This window comes from Kwoniella dendrophila, chromosome 10 (genome assembly GCF_036810415.1).
Source record: "Kwoniella dendrophila CBS 6074 chromosome 10, complete sequence".
Classification (NCBI taxonomy): Eukaryota; Fungi; Basidiomycota; class Tremellomycetes; order Tremellales; family Cryptococcaceae; genus Kwoniella; species Kwoniella dendrophila.
In genome coordinates, this window is record NC_089485.1 from 974888 (window position 1) to 988940 (window position 14053).

The 14053-nt window shown below is 39.1% G+C and overlaps 4 protein-coding genes across 4 annotated transcripts; 3 read left to right on the plus strand and 1 right to left on the minus strand.

Annotated features, from left to right (window-relative positions):
- Positions 1-166: 166 nt before the first annotated feature.
- L201_007315 (uncharacterized protein) lies at positions 167-3130 on the plus strand (the record flags this gene model as incomplete). Its single annotated transcript, XM_066223023.1, has 7 exons — positions 167-676; positions 778-879; positions 954-1071; positions 1180-1318; positions 1405-2200; positions 2269-2388; positions 2465-3130. The coding sequence occupies 7 exons, from the start codon at positions 167-169 to the stop codon at positions 3128-3130; spliced, it is 2451 nt and encodes an 816-aa protein (XP_066079120.1).
- Positions 3131-4132: 1002 nt separating this feature from the next.
- On the plus strand, positions 4133-7325 carry L201_007316 (uncharacterized protein; the record flags this gene model as incomplete). Its single annotated transcript, XM_066223024.1, has 8 exons — positions 4133-4158; positions 4267-4489; positions 4654-4837; positions 4941-5049; positions 5118-5221; positions 5277-5373; positions 5428-6561; positions 6623-7325. The coding sequence occupies 8 exons, from the start codon at positions 4133-4135 to the stop codon at positions 7323-7325; spliced, it is 2580 nt and encodes an 859-aa protein (XP_066079121.1).
- An 840-nt stretch (positions 7326-8165) lies between these two features.
- Positions 8166-9189, minus strand: L201_007317 (uncharacterized protein; the record flags this gene model as incomplete). The annotated part of the gene is made up of 4 exons (XM_066223025.1): positions 8166-8242; positions 8320-8454; positions 8552-8899; positions 8961-9189. 4 exons carry the CDS (start codon positions 9187-9189, stop codon positions 8166-8168), a joined length of 789 nt encoding a protein of 262 aa, XP_066079122.1.
- Positions 9190-9622: 433 nt separating this feature from the next.
- L201_007318 (uncharacterized protein) lies at positions 9623-13989 on the plus strand (the record flags this gene model as incomplete). The annotated part of the gene is made up of 15 exons (XM_066223026.1): positions 9623-9709; positions 9772-9793; positions 9874-9881; positions 9937-10072; positions 10137-10153; positions 10215-10311; positions 10408-10649; positions 10704-11702; positions 11757-11854; positions 11907-12099; positions 12164-12546; positions 12609-12726; positions 12776-12856; positions 12910-13239; positions 13294-13989. The coding sequence occupies 15 exons, from the start codon at positions 9623-9625 to the stop codon at positions 13987-13989; spliced, it is 3507 nt and encodes a 1168-aa protein (XP_066079123.1).
- Between the last annotated feature and the right edge of the window lie 64 nt (positions 13990-14053).

Here is a 14053-nt window from a genome sequence, read left to right on the forward strand (position 1 = left end):
TGACTTCGACCGAAAGGTGGAGGAGGGATGAGAGATAAAAAGTTGAAAATACAAAAAATATCGGTTTTGGGCTGTCGTTGTTGAGAACATGATGTTTGCGAATTCTGCATAAATTATCGATTGAGGATATTCGCACAAACAATTCAGGCAACAGAAGAATCTCAAGATGAGCGGAATACCTTCATTGAACTCATCGATAACATCAGCATGGGCAACATCATCTTCATCATCTTCTTCGCAAATACCTAAGAAAAGAGTAAAGAGATCATTAGGTTTAAATGGACCTTCTGCGGCAGTTTCAGCCTCATCTTCAAATGCACCTTCACCTCAATCTCAACCTCCTATAGGAGAATCATCTACAGCAGCTCAACAATCACAGCAAACAACTATACATAATATTGAAGATAAGGTTTCAACACCGATAGTGAAAAGAAAAAGACCAAGAAATAACAACAACGATCAAGAAACATTATCATCAAAATATCAACCACCAGATTTGAAGTTATCGTTGTTAGGTGGATTACAATCACAAATTACGCAATTAATGGAAATTGTCGTTTTACCTTTATTACATCCTGAAATCTATCAGTATACAGGTGTACCTAGACCAAGAGGTGTTTTACTACATGGTGTACCAGGTGGTGGTAAAACCCAATTAGTCAAATGTTTAGCTGGTGTAAGTCGAGTTCTATTATTTGACTCAGAGTCGCTCAGTATTCCCAATGCATAGTTGACCTCCTTATGCTGTTCGATACTGATGATCAACCTTATATATAGGAACTTGGTCTACCGTTTATAAACGTTTCAGCACCATCGATTGTTTCAGGGATGTCAGGTGAATCAGAAAAGACATTAAGAGATACTTTTGACGAAGCCAAAGTCAGTGTAGGCTATATAATATTGCCACTAGGCAATCTCCGAAGTATAGTCTAGCTGATAAATGTTTGTGATAGAAACTCGCACCTTGTTTATTATTCTTAGATGAAGTGGATGCTATAACGCCTAAACGAGAAACTGCACAAAGGGAAATGGAAAGGAGAATCGTCGCTCAATTATTGACTTGTATGGATGGTGAGTTCATTTGATCAAATAGTAGCTTTATAACCGAGACTACAATACACCTTCCATATCCTCATGTATCCACAAAACGCTGATCATCGTCATATTCTATGATATTAGATCTCGCCACATCAGAAGAACCTGTCGTCATAATAGGAGCAACGAATAGACCTGATTCTCTAGATCCAGCATTAAGAAGAGCCGGTAGATTCGACCATGAAATTGAAATGGGTGTACCTAGTCAAGAGGGTAGGGAAGAGTGAGTTGTGGTCAAGCTAGAAGCCTGAACAACCTTAAACAGACGCTCAAGATAGTAATGCTAACACACATTTATCCTTTTACCAGAATTCTGCGTGTATTTTGTTCAAAACTTCGTTTATCTGGAGACGTGGATTTCCGCTGGTTAGCCAAATCAACCCCAGGTTATATCGGTGCGGATTTGACTGCTTTAACCACCGAAGCAGGTGTTATAGCTGTAAAAAGAATATTTGAAGAAATAGGTTCCGGGACACTGGAAATGCCTGAGCCTATCAGTGAACCTAATGAAAATGAATCTCAGAATCAGAATGAAAACAAAAGTGACGATGTCAACCTCGATGCCAATCCTGATGCTAGCGGGAATGAAATCGAAATCGAAAATATGATGATTGTTGATGATTCTGTTCCTCAAACCTCAATACCAACGCCAGTTCCCGTCCCGACTTCGAATACGATATCAGCCAATTCATTATTCTCAGGATTACCTTCTGATATAAAAGAAACGGCAATAGCAAGATTCTTAATTAATCATCCTAAAGAATTGAATTCCAAACAATTAGAAAATTTACATTTAACAAGTGAGGATTTCTTAAAAGCTTTGAAGATTGTACAACCTTCATCAAAAAGAGAAGGATTTGCTACTATACCTGATGTGACATGGAATGATATTGGTGCATTAAGTAATGTAAGAGATGAATTACATATGGCAATCGTACAACCTATTAGACATCCAGAATTATTTTCTGTTGTAGGTATTGATGCACCTTCAGGTGTTCTATTATGGGGTCCACCAGGTTGTGGTAAAACTCTATTAGCAAAAGCTGTGGCAAATGAATCAAGAGCAAATTTCATTTCTGTAAAAGGTCCCGAATTGTTAAACAAAGTGAGTCGATTAAGCTGAACAGTCCCAGATACGAAAAGGAAATAACTGATCATGCTTTGTTTTCGTAGTACGTCGGAGAAAGTGAAAAAGCCGTCAGACAAGTTTTCATGAGAGCCAGAGCATCTTCACCTTGTGTGATTTTCTTCGATGAATTAGATGCTTTAGTACCTAGACGAGACGATTCTATGGTATGTATTGAAGTTTCCCTTCTTAGATACAATCTTTGAACCACACTGATTCATCCTCTTGTTCCCGTGGGTTCAGTCCGAATCATCAGCAAGAGTAGTCAATACTTTATTAACTGAATTAGATGGGTTGGATTCTCGAAAAGCAGTTTATGTGATTGGAGCAACAAATAGACCTGATATGATTGATCCAGCAATGGTTAGACCAGGTAGATTAGATAAATTATTATATGTTGATTTACCTACATCAAAAGAAAGGTTTGAAATTTTAAAAACACACACAAAGAAAACACCTATTCAAAAAGAATCTTGGCAAGGTATAGAAAAGATTTTATTATCTGAAAAATGTGATGGATTTTCTGGTGCGGATATATCTAATTTAGTTAGAGAAGCTGCTACTTTAGCTTTAAGATCAACTTTAGAAAAAATTGGTGCTTTTGAAAATGATAATGATCAGAATAACAGTAATGATATGATTAAAGAAAAACCTGAAGTTATAGTTACAGAAGAACATTTTTTAAAAGCATCAAAAAAAACTTTACCTTCTGTAAGTAAAGAACAAAGATTAAAATATGAAAAAATGAGAGATAAATATGCTGGTTTACCTACAAAAGGTAAAAGATCAAGAGATGGTGGTGGTTTATCATCAAATGATTTATCATTGGATGACAATAACAATAATAACAAAAAGAAAGATTCAAGTAATGCTATAAATAATGGGGATGCTGAAATGAGCGTTGCGTAATTCTCTTTATTGGTCTAATGTAATAGGGTAAATATTATTGGTTGATATGGTTATATAATTCTTGGTAATCGTAACAGATGCTTTCCAACTCAATACGAGATCATGCTCCCTTCCTTGATGTAGTCTTCTATGCATGTTCATAATACCTATCAACATCGACTGTCAAGCTAGTCATCTGCTTACTAGGGTGTACTCGTTATTCTATGGGTTAACACAAGATATGAGGAATGCCACATCCGTTAGAAACACGTACTCATACTCAACGATGGTAGTAGGCGCGTCGGTGATGTCCATGTCCATACTCTACTATAGTGCTACGGAGACATCATCCCACGAGATAAACGGGTTAGTCCTACTACTCTCTAGTCTCCTTTTACAATTTCAAAGGTTAAAGGTTTACAGATCTGTGCATTATAATCGATAGTTTGAATCAATACATATACATACACTCTTTTCCTATCTTTATAGTACTTCTTCTCCTTCATCAACTTCGATTCCTTAAACACTTGACTCTTGTGTTTTGGGTTGATTCCTTGACCTGGACCTTGACCTTATCGTAGAACATTGAACCTGAATAAACCGAACAGTTTTCGGATCTAATCAGAAACACAAAAAAGGAAAAGAGGTCCAAATCATTTTCTTTCCTCATCTTACGCTTTCAAATCGATTCATCAAAATACACTCATAAAGTAATCTTCAATTATTTTGTTCCGACCGACAAATCATCCTTTCATCAGTAATCTAACATATATATCGAAAGGACCCCCTACGATTCTCCCACCATCAATCAATATCGAATTGGAATCCAGCCCATCAAATCTTGTGATATACAACACCTTTCTTCCTTAGTGGGTACACGATTGATTGGTCATCTTGTATAAACTACATTATCTTATATTGGAGCATACGGTGAAACTTCTCCTTAGTCAAATATACTCTCTTCGACAGAAGTCCCAACCCATTTCAAGGCTAGTCAAGTAAAAGAAAAGTCAAGGCTTAAAAATGAGACCCAAGGTATTAGAAATATCGTATGTCCCCATTCCCTTTCGTCCTTCCTACCTATCTCCATTCATCAAATAGATTATTGGTTACATTCACCAACCATTCTTACTGATCCCATCTCCTATATGATATAGGTGGCACGAAACTCAAGCAGTCTATTCATGTGACTTTCAACCTCTCCCATCAACACAGCTAAAAAGGCTATTAGCAGCATCAACTTCGTCAAATACAGAAGGTGAAGATGAAAAATCAGGAAACGTAGGTGCTGGTAGTAGTACGACCAGTACAACTGCACCTGTCGTAGCAGGTGGTCGAAATTATAGATTAGCTACTGCTGGAGGGGATTCTAAAGTCAGAGTAAGTTGTCTGACCACTCGTCTTTAACTTGGCTGTTCCCACCCTGCATCCTGGTATTTCCATCATATGTATCATATGAGGAAGTACTATATGGTGCTTCACTTGGATATCTATATATAGTATTGAAATATAGTATGAGCTGACGAGATCTTTCACTCATATAGTTATGGATGATTCATCCTAATATACCATCAATATCAACTTTACAGCATACAGCATTAACAGGACAAGAAATTACACCACATCCACCCAGAGTAGAATACTTGACTACTTTATCAAAACATACTGCAGCTGTGAATGTTGTTAGATTTAGTCCAAATGGTCAGACTTTAGCTTCTGCTGGTGATGGTAAGTCGAAATTCTCCGTTGTATTGATGTTCCTCTTATATCAATCTTGGTATTCTATGTACACTGTGAATTATAAACTGATGAGATTATTCACCGCATTCAGACGGGAATGTTATATTATGGGTACCTTCCGATAGACCTGTAGTCACATTTGGTGAAAATCCCGATGAAGTACAAGATAAAGAGCATTGGAGATTACAGAAGATGTTACAGTAAGTTCATGCCACCTCTCACGGAGTGGTGAAACATAGAAGCTTACTAGATCAACTCATACTGACAGGGTGACAACGAAACATGTATATGATCTTTCTTGGTCACCAGATGGAGAGTTCTTCATCGCTGGATCTACCGATAATACCGCGACCATATGGAAAGCTTCTACTGGTAAGCTTTTCCACGCTCTGTCTCAAGACTTCTAGCTGACTCGTGCTCCAATCAGGTGAATGCGTTTTTGCTTTGCGAGAACATACACACAACGTACAAGGTGTTTCTTGGGATCCTTTGAATGAGTACATAGCGACACAGAGCAGTGACCGGTAAGTCGGCTTTCGTGCGTCCGGGTCGAGTTAAGTCCATTAACAGTACTATAGATCTGTTCATGTCAATACGTTCACTATTCGGAATAATATACCTGATGTTCACCCCGTCTCACGTGCAACTCGAATGGAAATACGACACTCCCGTACACCATCTTTCCCTTCAGGCCCACGACCAAATCTTGCTAGACGAGCATCAACCACGTCAGAAACGGGATCAGTGATCACCACAACCTCTGAACATCCTGAATATACACCTTTGATACATCATACTTCTGCTCCTGGTGCACCTGCTACACCTAACGCTTCTGTACCTTCTACACCTCAGGCAGCAGCTATGAATCCACCTTCGACATCAAATCGACCAGGATCAAGGAGATCGTCATTTTCAGGATCTCAAGCTGCTGCATCACCATCTCTCAGTGCAGCGGCCTTTCCAGGTCGTGGTAGATCACCTTCACCAATACCACCTTTGCCTGCTATTCGGGCACCTCCAACTTCAACTTCGGCAATTATGCAAAGACTTTATGGTGAAGAAGGTGTAACTAGGTTCTTCCGTCGATTAACATTTTCGCCTGATGGAAGTTTATTACTTACTCCAGCTGGTCAAATTGAAGATCAAATATTCAAAGGATCACCTATGTTATCAACTAGATCGTTATCACAAGATACACTTGAACGTGAACCTACTTCTACCTCCACTACAGCTGGACCATCCACATCAGGGAATTCCGTACCAAAACCTAAAAATGTCGATACTGGTAAACCAACTGTATATATCTACTCTAGAGCTAATTTGTCTAGAGCCCCAATAGCTCATTTACCTGGACATAAAACAGCTGCAGTAGCAATTAGATTTTCACCTATATTTTATGATTTAAGAACATCGTCTGCAAATTCCAGTTCATCTGCATCACATGAACCTAAACAAATTACGTTGGATAGGAATGACCAAACACCTATTCACGTTTCATTGTCTATGCCTCCTCCACCTCCTCCATCTTCAACAGGAACAGGAAAAGATGAGAAAGAAAAAGAAAAACCATTAGGAAGTATATTCGCTTTACCTTACAGGTTATTATATGCTGTAGCTTGTCAAGATTCAGTCTTGTTATACGATACTCAACAATCTGGTCCTATAGCTATATTTAGAGGTTTACATTATGCTGGATTCACTGATATTGCTTGGTGAGTGTTTAGCCTATAACTCCAATAGGCTCAGCCATACTGATCTTATCTCATTGAATAGGTCACCCGATGGTCAAGCTTTAATACTGTCATCATCAGATGGATATTGTTCAATAGTAGTATTCGATCTGACTGAACTGGGTACTGTACATCCTACACAACAACATCATAAACAATTATCTGCTATTGCGCATTCACATTCACATTCTGCCAGTAGTGGTAATATACCAACACCAATATCACATAGAGAAACATCTTCTGCAAATGCTACACCTACACCAAGTCAAATACCACATTCACCTGCAATAAGTCTAAATAGACAATCACCTGCACCAATGTTTAGTAATAGAAGTGAAAGAGAAAGTTCAACATCAAGTAGTCTTGCATTACCTTTACCGCCTGTGGCACCGGTATTTGTGCCTTCTCATCAAAGTACAACAACAGGTAGTACATCTTCTTTTGAAGGTATATTACCTACACCTTCAGATGAACTAGAACAATTCAACTTTGTTAGGGATAATAGAGCACCTTCAATCACAGGGAGTGAAAGTTCAACCAATGCAATGGGATTAGGTTTAGGTGTAGAAGAAACCAATACTCTCGTAGCTAAACGACCTATTTCCTCAACTGATTCTTCATCTACTGAAGTGACTACGCCTAATACTCAACAAGCAGATCAACAGCAGCAACCACTGCAGCAACAGGAACAACCGAAAAAGAAAAGAAGGATAGCTTTGACTCATTTAGGTAATGAAGGTCAATAGTATAGATAAGGTATTGTGACTGAAAATGATAAAGTAGAATTATACAGTAATAGGAAAGAAGCAGTATGATAGTTGGATTCATGGCAATAACACAAGCAAAGGGGTCCTAATACCTCGTTACAACACAATAAGCTAAAGTCGGTTTCCAGTGGAGATGAGGTTACACGGTCTGTGGACAACTAATAGACGAATGGAAAACGATAGTGAATGATCAGCAGATATATCTTTTAAGTGATGTCAAGCCAATAATCCTGTCTATCCGAGGAGAAATTCCACCATTTATAGGTTGAGAAGAAGATATATCACCGCGAGAGAACATAGAAAATAACATGTTTTTCAATTGGGGATCGTACATTCATTGAATTCCCTGTAGTATAATATTTTGAGCGATTTATATTTAACCTGTGGTCCAGAATTATATATACAAGATTAAAGATGAATAAAAGCGATTTTATGCATTAATTTGTATCTAGTACACGAATACAATATAAGTCCGCCCACTTTAATCAACAGTGAGAACACATCTGGAGACAAACCTTTCGTTATCATTATGCAGGCTGAGATGGTGGAGAATTGAGTATGGAACATTTGAAAATCGTAATGACTTCGTTAAAGCGTATAATATAAAACACAAGAAAATGGTACAATAGGAAGATTTAGATAAAAGAGTACAAAGGATGTTTCGTGGAATTTTGTTGTTTCGTAAATAAGACGTCATTGGGCGATGAATCGTATAGGAAATACAAGGAGCAATTGAGGGAATTTGATCTTCACTTTATACAGAAGCTGATTGACCAATGTAAGGAATTGTGTGGAATTGGTTTTTTAGATTTTCAAATATCAAACTTCGAGCAAAAAGTCGTCTTGAATGACTTCATTAGGTAAGTCCAAGTTGAATGAAAGATCTTCATGAGTCCCTGGTAGATGTCATAAGGAATTATCAGCTTATATGTGCTTTCCAGATGGTGGGCTGTAGAGCTAACAAAAAGCTTACCCCTTGTATCCGAATCAAGAAGAGGGTCTGCTTCGAAAGGAATATTTATATCTAGCTCTGGTTTAGGTATAGGTTTGAAAAAATCGTCATCTTGATTGGTGGGATGAGTATCGAGATGAGATTGATATTCGTTTTCTAATTCAGTAAGAAAGGTAAATAAGTATCAGCTTTAATCCGTGCGACCCTTTTCTTAGACTGAGAAAAGTATCATGGTCATGGAATCTTAGCTTACCTCTTAATGGAGGAGGCATATATTCAACCTCATCAACTCCATCATCATGTTCGATATCGTGTTTAATTCTCAATTTGGATTTTACAGATGGTTTAGGTGTATATACATTTAAAGTACTTTTTGATTTATAATTCTTAGCTTGAAGAGGCGTTCGAGTGGAACCAGCTAATTTCGTTTTGTTAGCCGGAGTTGAAGCTATCTTAGGTTTTAAAACTTGTGGTCTTTGATTTTGATTTTGATTCTGATTGATTTGAGTTGTACTTGATTTAGAGGATAGAGCTGTTCTTGGTGTACTTGTACTAGTAGTTCCGGGTTTTAAACCTAATGGTTTTCTAATCGATTTGAGATCTAATGAAAGTGATAATGTCAGCTATACTGGGATGATAGAGGTAATCGTCCAACAGCTTACTATCTTTCCCCTGGGTAGATTGACTGTCTTTCTTGGTTGTCGAGAGTGATTGATTATTGTTTACTGCTTTTCCTGTAGTAGTATTGATATTCGATTTTGATGTCGATATCGGTTTAGTTGTAGATAATACATTTTCCTTGGATGATTTGATTTTATTAGATGAAGATAAAGTATGAGTTACACCTCTTCTACCTTGAATGATATTTTCATTCTGTCTTCGTGATGACATCTCATATAGCTTATTCTATCTTTGTTATGATCAATCAACAAACATCGAGATGAAGAAGAAACGATAATTATGTTGAATTATCAAAGGGTAAAAGGAAGTTCAATCAAAAGTAATGTTCCCATGAAATCATACGCGTAGATTGAGCTCATGAATGCCTCTAATCAAGGTGAATATTTATGGTTATCAATTTATCTCATTTTATCCCATTTAATAAACATCACCATAGCCACTTACTTGCATCTAACCGGACCAAGAACACCTACATGACTTATTCAGATATAAATACATCCACATATATTTAACCTTTATTCTACATATATTCTTGTCATTCGCATTACTCATTCTATACTCTATATATCAGCGAAAAGAGGGAAAGATCCAGATACGACTCAAAAGTTTTAGCGTTGAATATCATTAGGAATCAAGTATCAAAATGTCCGACGTAGAAGATGCTTCTTCACCTATAGAAGCGAAATCTGAGGATGAGAGAGAAGAAAGGCCCACAACAACTAAGAAAAGGGTGAGTTGTCATATCAGCTATGATCAAACAGATGTACGGCAGCTAATGTTTCACTTCTACAGCCTAGAATCGTAGATCCTGACGGTCAGTAAATGCAATTTGCGATACAAGTAAAGAAGTTTAAGCTGACTGAATCGCATACATCCTGTGATACCGATATATAGAAGAAGATGTAAGTTCAGCTATGTAGCCCTCCTTATGGAATCGTAGCTGACACCCCACAACAGGATGGCGATGAAGGAGCTGATACGAAGGACGATGAAGAGAAAGCTGAAGGTGATGAAAAAGATGATGAGGAAAATGACGAAGATGAAGAAGACGAGGATGAGGACGACGACGAAGACGATGAAGAGGAAAATGATGGTGAGCTAGATTGATAAAGCTTTATGGCTGGGATCACAGAAGCTGACTCATCAATCACTTACAGGAGAAAGGCGACGCAAGGTCAGCATCTCTTAGGACTATCCTCCAGAGGCTAAGCTGATTTACTATTTACCCACAATAGCGTCGGAGAAAGCAGAAGAGATATAGATTCTTGGATGTTGAAGCTGAAGTAGATGATGAGGACGAAGAAGAAGACGAAGATAATGATTATGGCGATGGTCAGTTACCAAAAGCACGACAGTTACCAAAAGCACGACAGTTACCAAAAGCACGACAGTTTGCCGAATACAACTAATCATTATGTGTATATATAGTTGCCGAATTCATTGATGAAGCACCAGAAGAAGGAGCAGTGCAAAATGATTATCAGCATAGACGTCTGGATAGATCATTCGGTAGAGATGAACAAGAAGATGTTCAGGATATCGTACAGAGGTTGAAAGAAAGACATGCTAGAACAGCTGCTGCAAGATATAATGGTGATAGTGATGCCGTCCCTCAACGACTATTGATGCCTGGTGTCAATGATCCAAGTCTATGGAGAGTCTATACAAAAGTAAGTGTTTCGCTCCAAAGCTTTCCAAGATGGAGCAAGCTGACCTCTTGATAGACCGGAAGAGAAGCTGCTATCTGTGCATCCATCTTCAGAAAAGTCTTCTCTCAACAATATTCTGCCAATCCTATTGAAGTTATATCAGTATTCTACCGAGATTCGTTAGGTGGTATGATCTTCCTTGAAGCTAGACAATCTGCAGCTGTCAGTGCGGCTATTGCAGGTATAGTTGGTATTTTCGCATCAAGAGGTGTATCCTTAGTACCTATTGAAGAAATGGCTCCTTTGCTTAAGATCAAAAAGAAGGATGTCAATCTTACACCGGGTATGTGGATTAAAATGAAAAGAGGTAAACACACTGGTGATTTAGCACAAGTTGTAGATACAGATCAAATAACAAGTGGAGTAGTCGGAATCAAATTTATTCCTCGTATTGATCTTACACCAAGAGAAAAAAGAAAAGAAAGAGCAACCAATGGCAAAGCAGGAGGATTGAATACTACAGTTAAACCACCTTCAAGATTGTTCTCATATGACGATGTCAGGAAAATATATGGTAGACAAAGTGTCAGACAAGGTGCACAAGGAAGTTACTTTTTTGAAAACGATGAATACATCGATGGATTTTGTGTTAAAGATGTTAAAATAATTGTGATCGAAAGTGAAAATGTTAATCCAACTTTAGAAGAAATTTCAAGATTCAGTGGAGATGATCAAACTACAGCGAAATTCGATTTATCTGCTATAGCAGATGCGAATAAAAACTTAACTGTTTCAGTTCTGTTTCCAGGTGATCAAGTTGAAGTTTATGAAGGTGAACAAACTGGTTTATATGGTTCAGTTGAGACTGTTACACAAGATATTATCGCTATAAAAGCTTTTGGTGGTGATGTACATAACCAAATTATTGAAGTTCCTTCAAGATCAGTAAGGAAAAGATTCGATGTTGGTGAACATGTTAAAGTTTTAGCAGGTAAAAATCAAGATGCAACAGGTATGGTTGTAGAAGTTAAAGGTGATGTTATCACTTTGATGTCTGATCAAGGTGAACAAGAGGTAAGCTATTCCTTTCCGAGCTTGAATTGGGCAAAGCTAACATGTCTGAAATAGATCAAAGTATTTTCAAAAGATATTAGAAAAGCTGCCGATACCTCCAATACCACGAAGACAGGTGGATTATATGATCTACATGATCTAGTGATGCTAGAGTGAGCTCTACGAGTCTGAATTTGAGGTGCAAAAGCTGACATATATGCATAGTTCCACTACTGCGGCTGTCGTTACAAAAGTAGAAGGAGCTCTTTTACGTGTTCTCGACCAAAATGGTGCTGCTAGAAGTGTAACGCCCGATCAAGTCACGTTGAGAAGGGACAACAAACGATTTGCAGTCGCAACCGATTCTCAAGGCAATGATATGAAAGTTGGAGACAACATGAAGGAAACTGAAGGCGAGGTGAGCATAGTGGCGTATAAGATTGATACCCGATGATAGTGATTTCTGATACTGCATCTTTCAGAACCGACATGGAGAAGTCATTAATATCTTCCGATCTCTTTTCGTTTTCTTACACAACCGAGACCTTACCGATAATAATGGTGTCTTCGTTGCTCGTGCTCAAGCTTTGATATCAGTCACACCTAAATCGGCGGTCAGTGATTTAGGCAAAATGAATCCTGCTTTAAACCAACAGCTACCTTATGGTGGTGCATCACTCATGCCCCCTCCTCCTACCAATGTTAATAGAAACAGATTGATCAACACTCTCGTTGTGGTGATCAAAGGAACTAGTAAAGGTTTGATGGGTACCATTAGAGATATTCAAGGTGATAATGCTAGAGTGGAATTGAAGACAAACAACAAAATTTTGACGATAGCTTTGACTTCGTTGAAACGAAAAGAGTGAGTAGATCTTATTGATGGGTGCATGTTGGCGGTGACAGCTAACGATCTACCGTACTTAGTCAAAAGACAGGACAAACATTCCCACTCGAAGCTGGAGGTGGTCCTAGTGGATTTGGACGAGGTGGACCCGCTGCTGGCGGATATGATGTAAACCCTTACAGTGGTGCACCAATGGCTGTAAGTAATATCGATAAACAACATTGTATAGTATTGACATCAATTTTAGGGCGGCCAAACTCCCGGTGGATTCGGTGGTCGAACTCCTGCTGCTCGTTTCGGTCAAACGCCAAATCCTTATGCTTCTGGTGTAAGTGCTTCTCGCTATCTAGACTGCCGTGTTGTAGCTGACAATGTGTATAGGCTATGGGTGGTGGCAAAACACCAAACCCTTATGCGTCCGCCGCCGGTGCTGGTGGCAGAACACCTGCTCCAGGTTGGGGTGCTGGTGGAAAGACTCCTGCTCCAGGATGGGGAGGTGCTGGTGGTAAAACACCTGGATGGGCCGGAAGTGGTGGTAAGACTCCAGCTCCTGGCTTCGATGGTGGTCGTACGCCGGCTTGGGGAGGTGGCGCAGGCATGGGAGGCAAGACACCCAATCCTTATGGTTCTGCTGCTGGACCATCTGGCGGTAGAACACCTGCTCCCTCCAACTCGACGTATGGATCTGGCATGGAAGCTGGTGGATCAAGGGTGAGTGTCCGCCGGTATAACGGGATGAGTAGTCCGCTAACATCTGCTGAACAGTATAATAATGGTCCAATAACTGCACCAACACCATACGGCGGACCAGTACATTCAGCTCCTACACCTGCTGCGCCATCAAATCCATATTCTGCTCCTACACCTTACGGTGCGCCAACGCCATTCGCGGAAGGACCGTCGTATGCTGCTCCAACACCGGGTGCGACATTATCAGCGCCTACGCCTGGAATCAGTGGTGGACCTACACCTTATGGAGCACCCACGCCATTTGGCGCACCTACCCCGTACGGGGGTGCCGGAGGAGTTAGTAATGGGGGTATGAATGGAAATGGTACAATAGGAGGATTACCTTGGGATTGGGCATTAGATTTCAGAAATATTATAGTCGAAGTTGGGCCATCCTCAAAACCAAATACAAGATCACCATTACATTTCCAAAGAGGACAATTTGATGGACAAAGATTTGGATATGATTCAATTGTTGGCGAATCATGTCATTGTGTTTCATTAGATGATGGAAGTATAATCGAAGATATACCTGCAGAATATTTAAAACCATTCAAACCCGATCAACCAGGTCAAGTTGTTGTTGTCATAAATGGTACACAAGATCAAAAAGGTCAACAAAGAACAACGCAATATGAAAATGATGGTTCATGGATGATGGAAATGGATCAAGGTGATTTAGGTGCTCTGGTTATAGATGCTGGTGATTTATGTAGGATCTGGAAAGTGTAATCGAATATCGAGTGGTATAGTGAAAATACAAAATCAATCATAGTTAACGGATTAAACAAGCAGC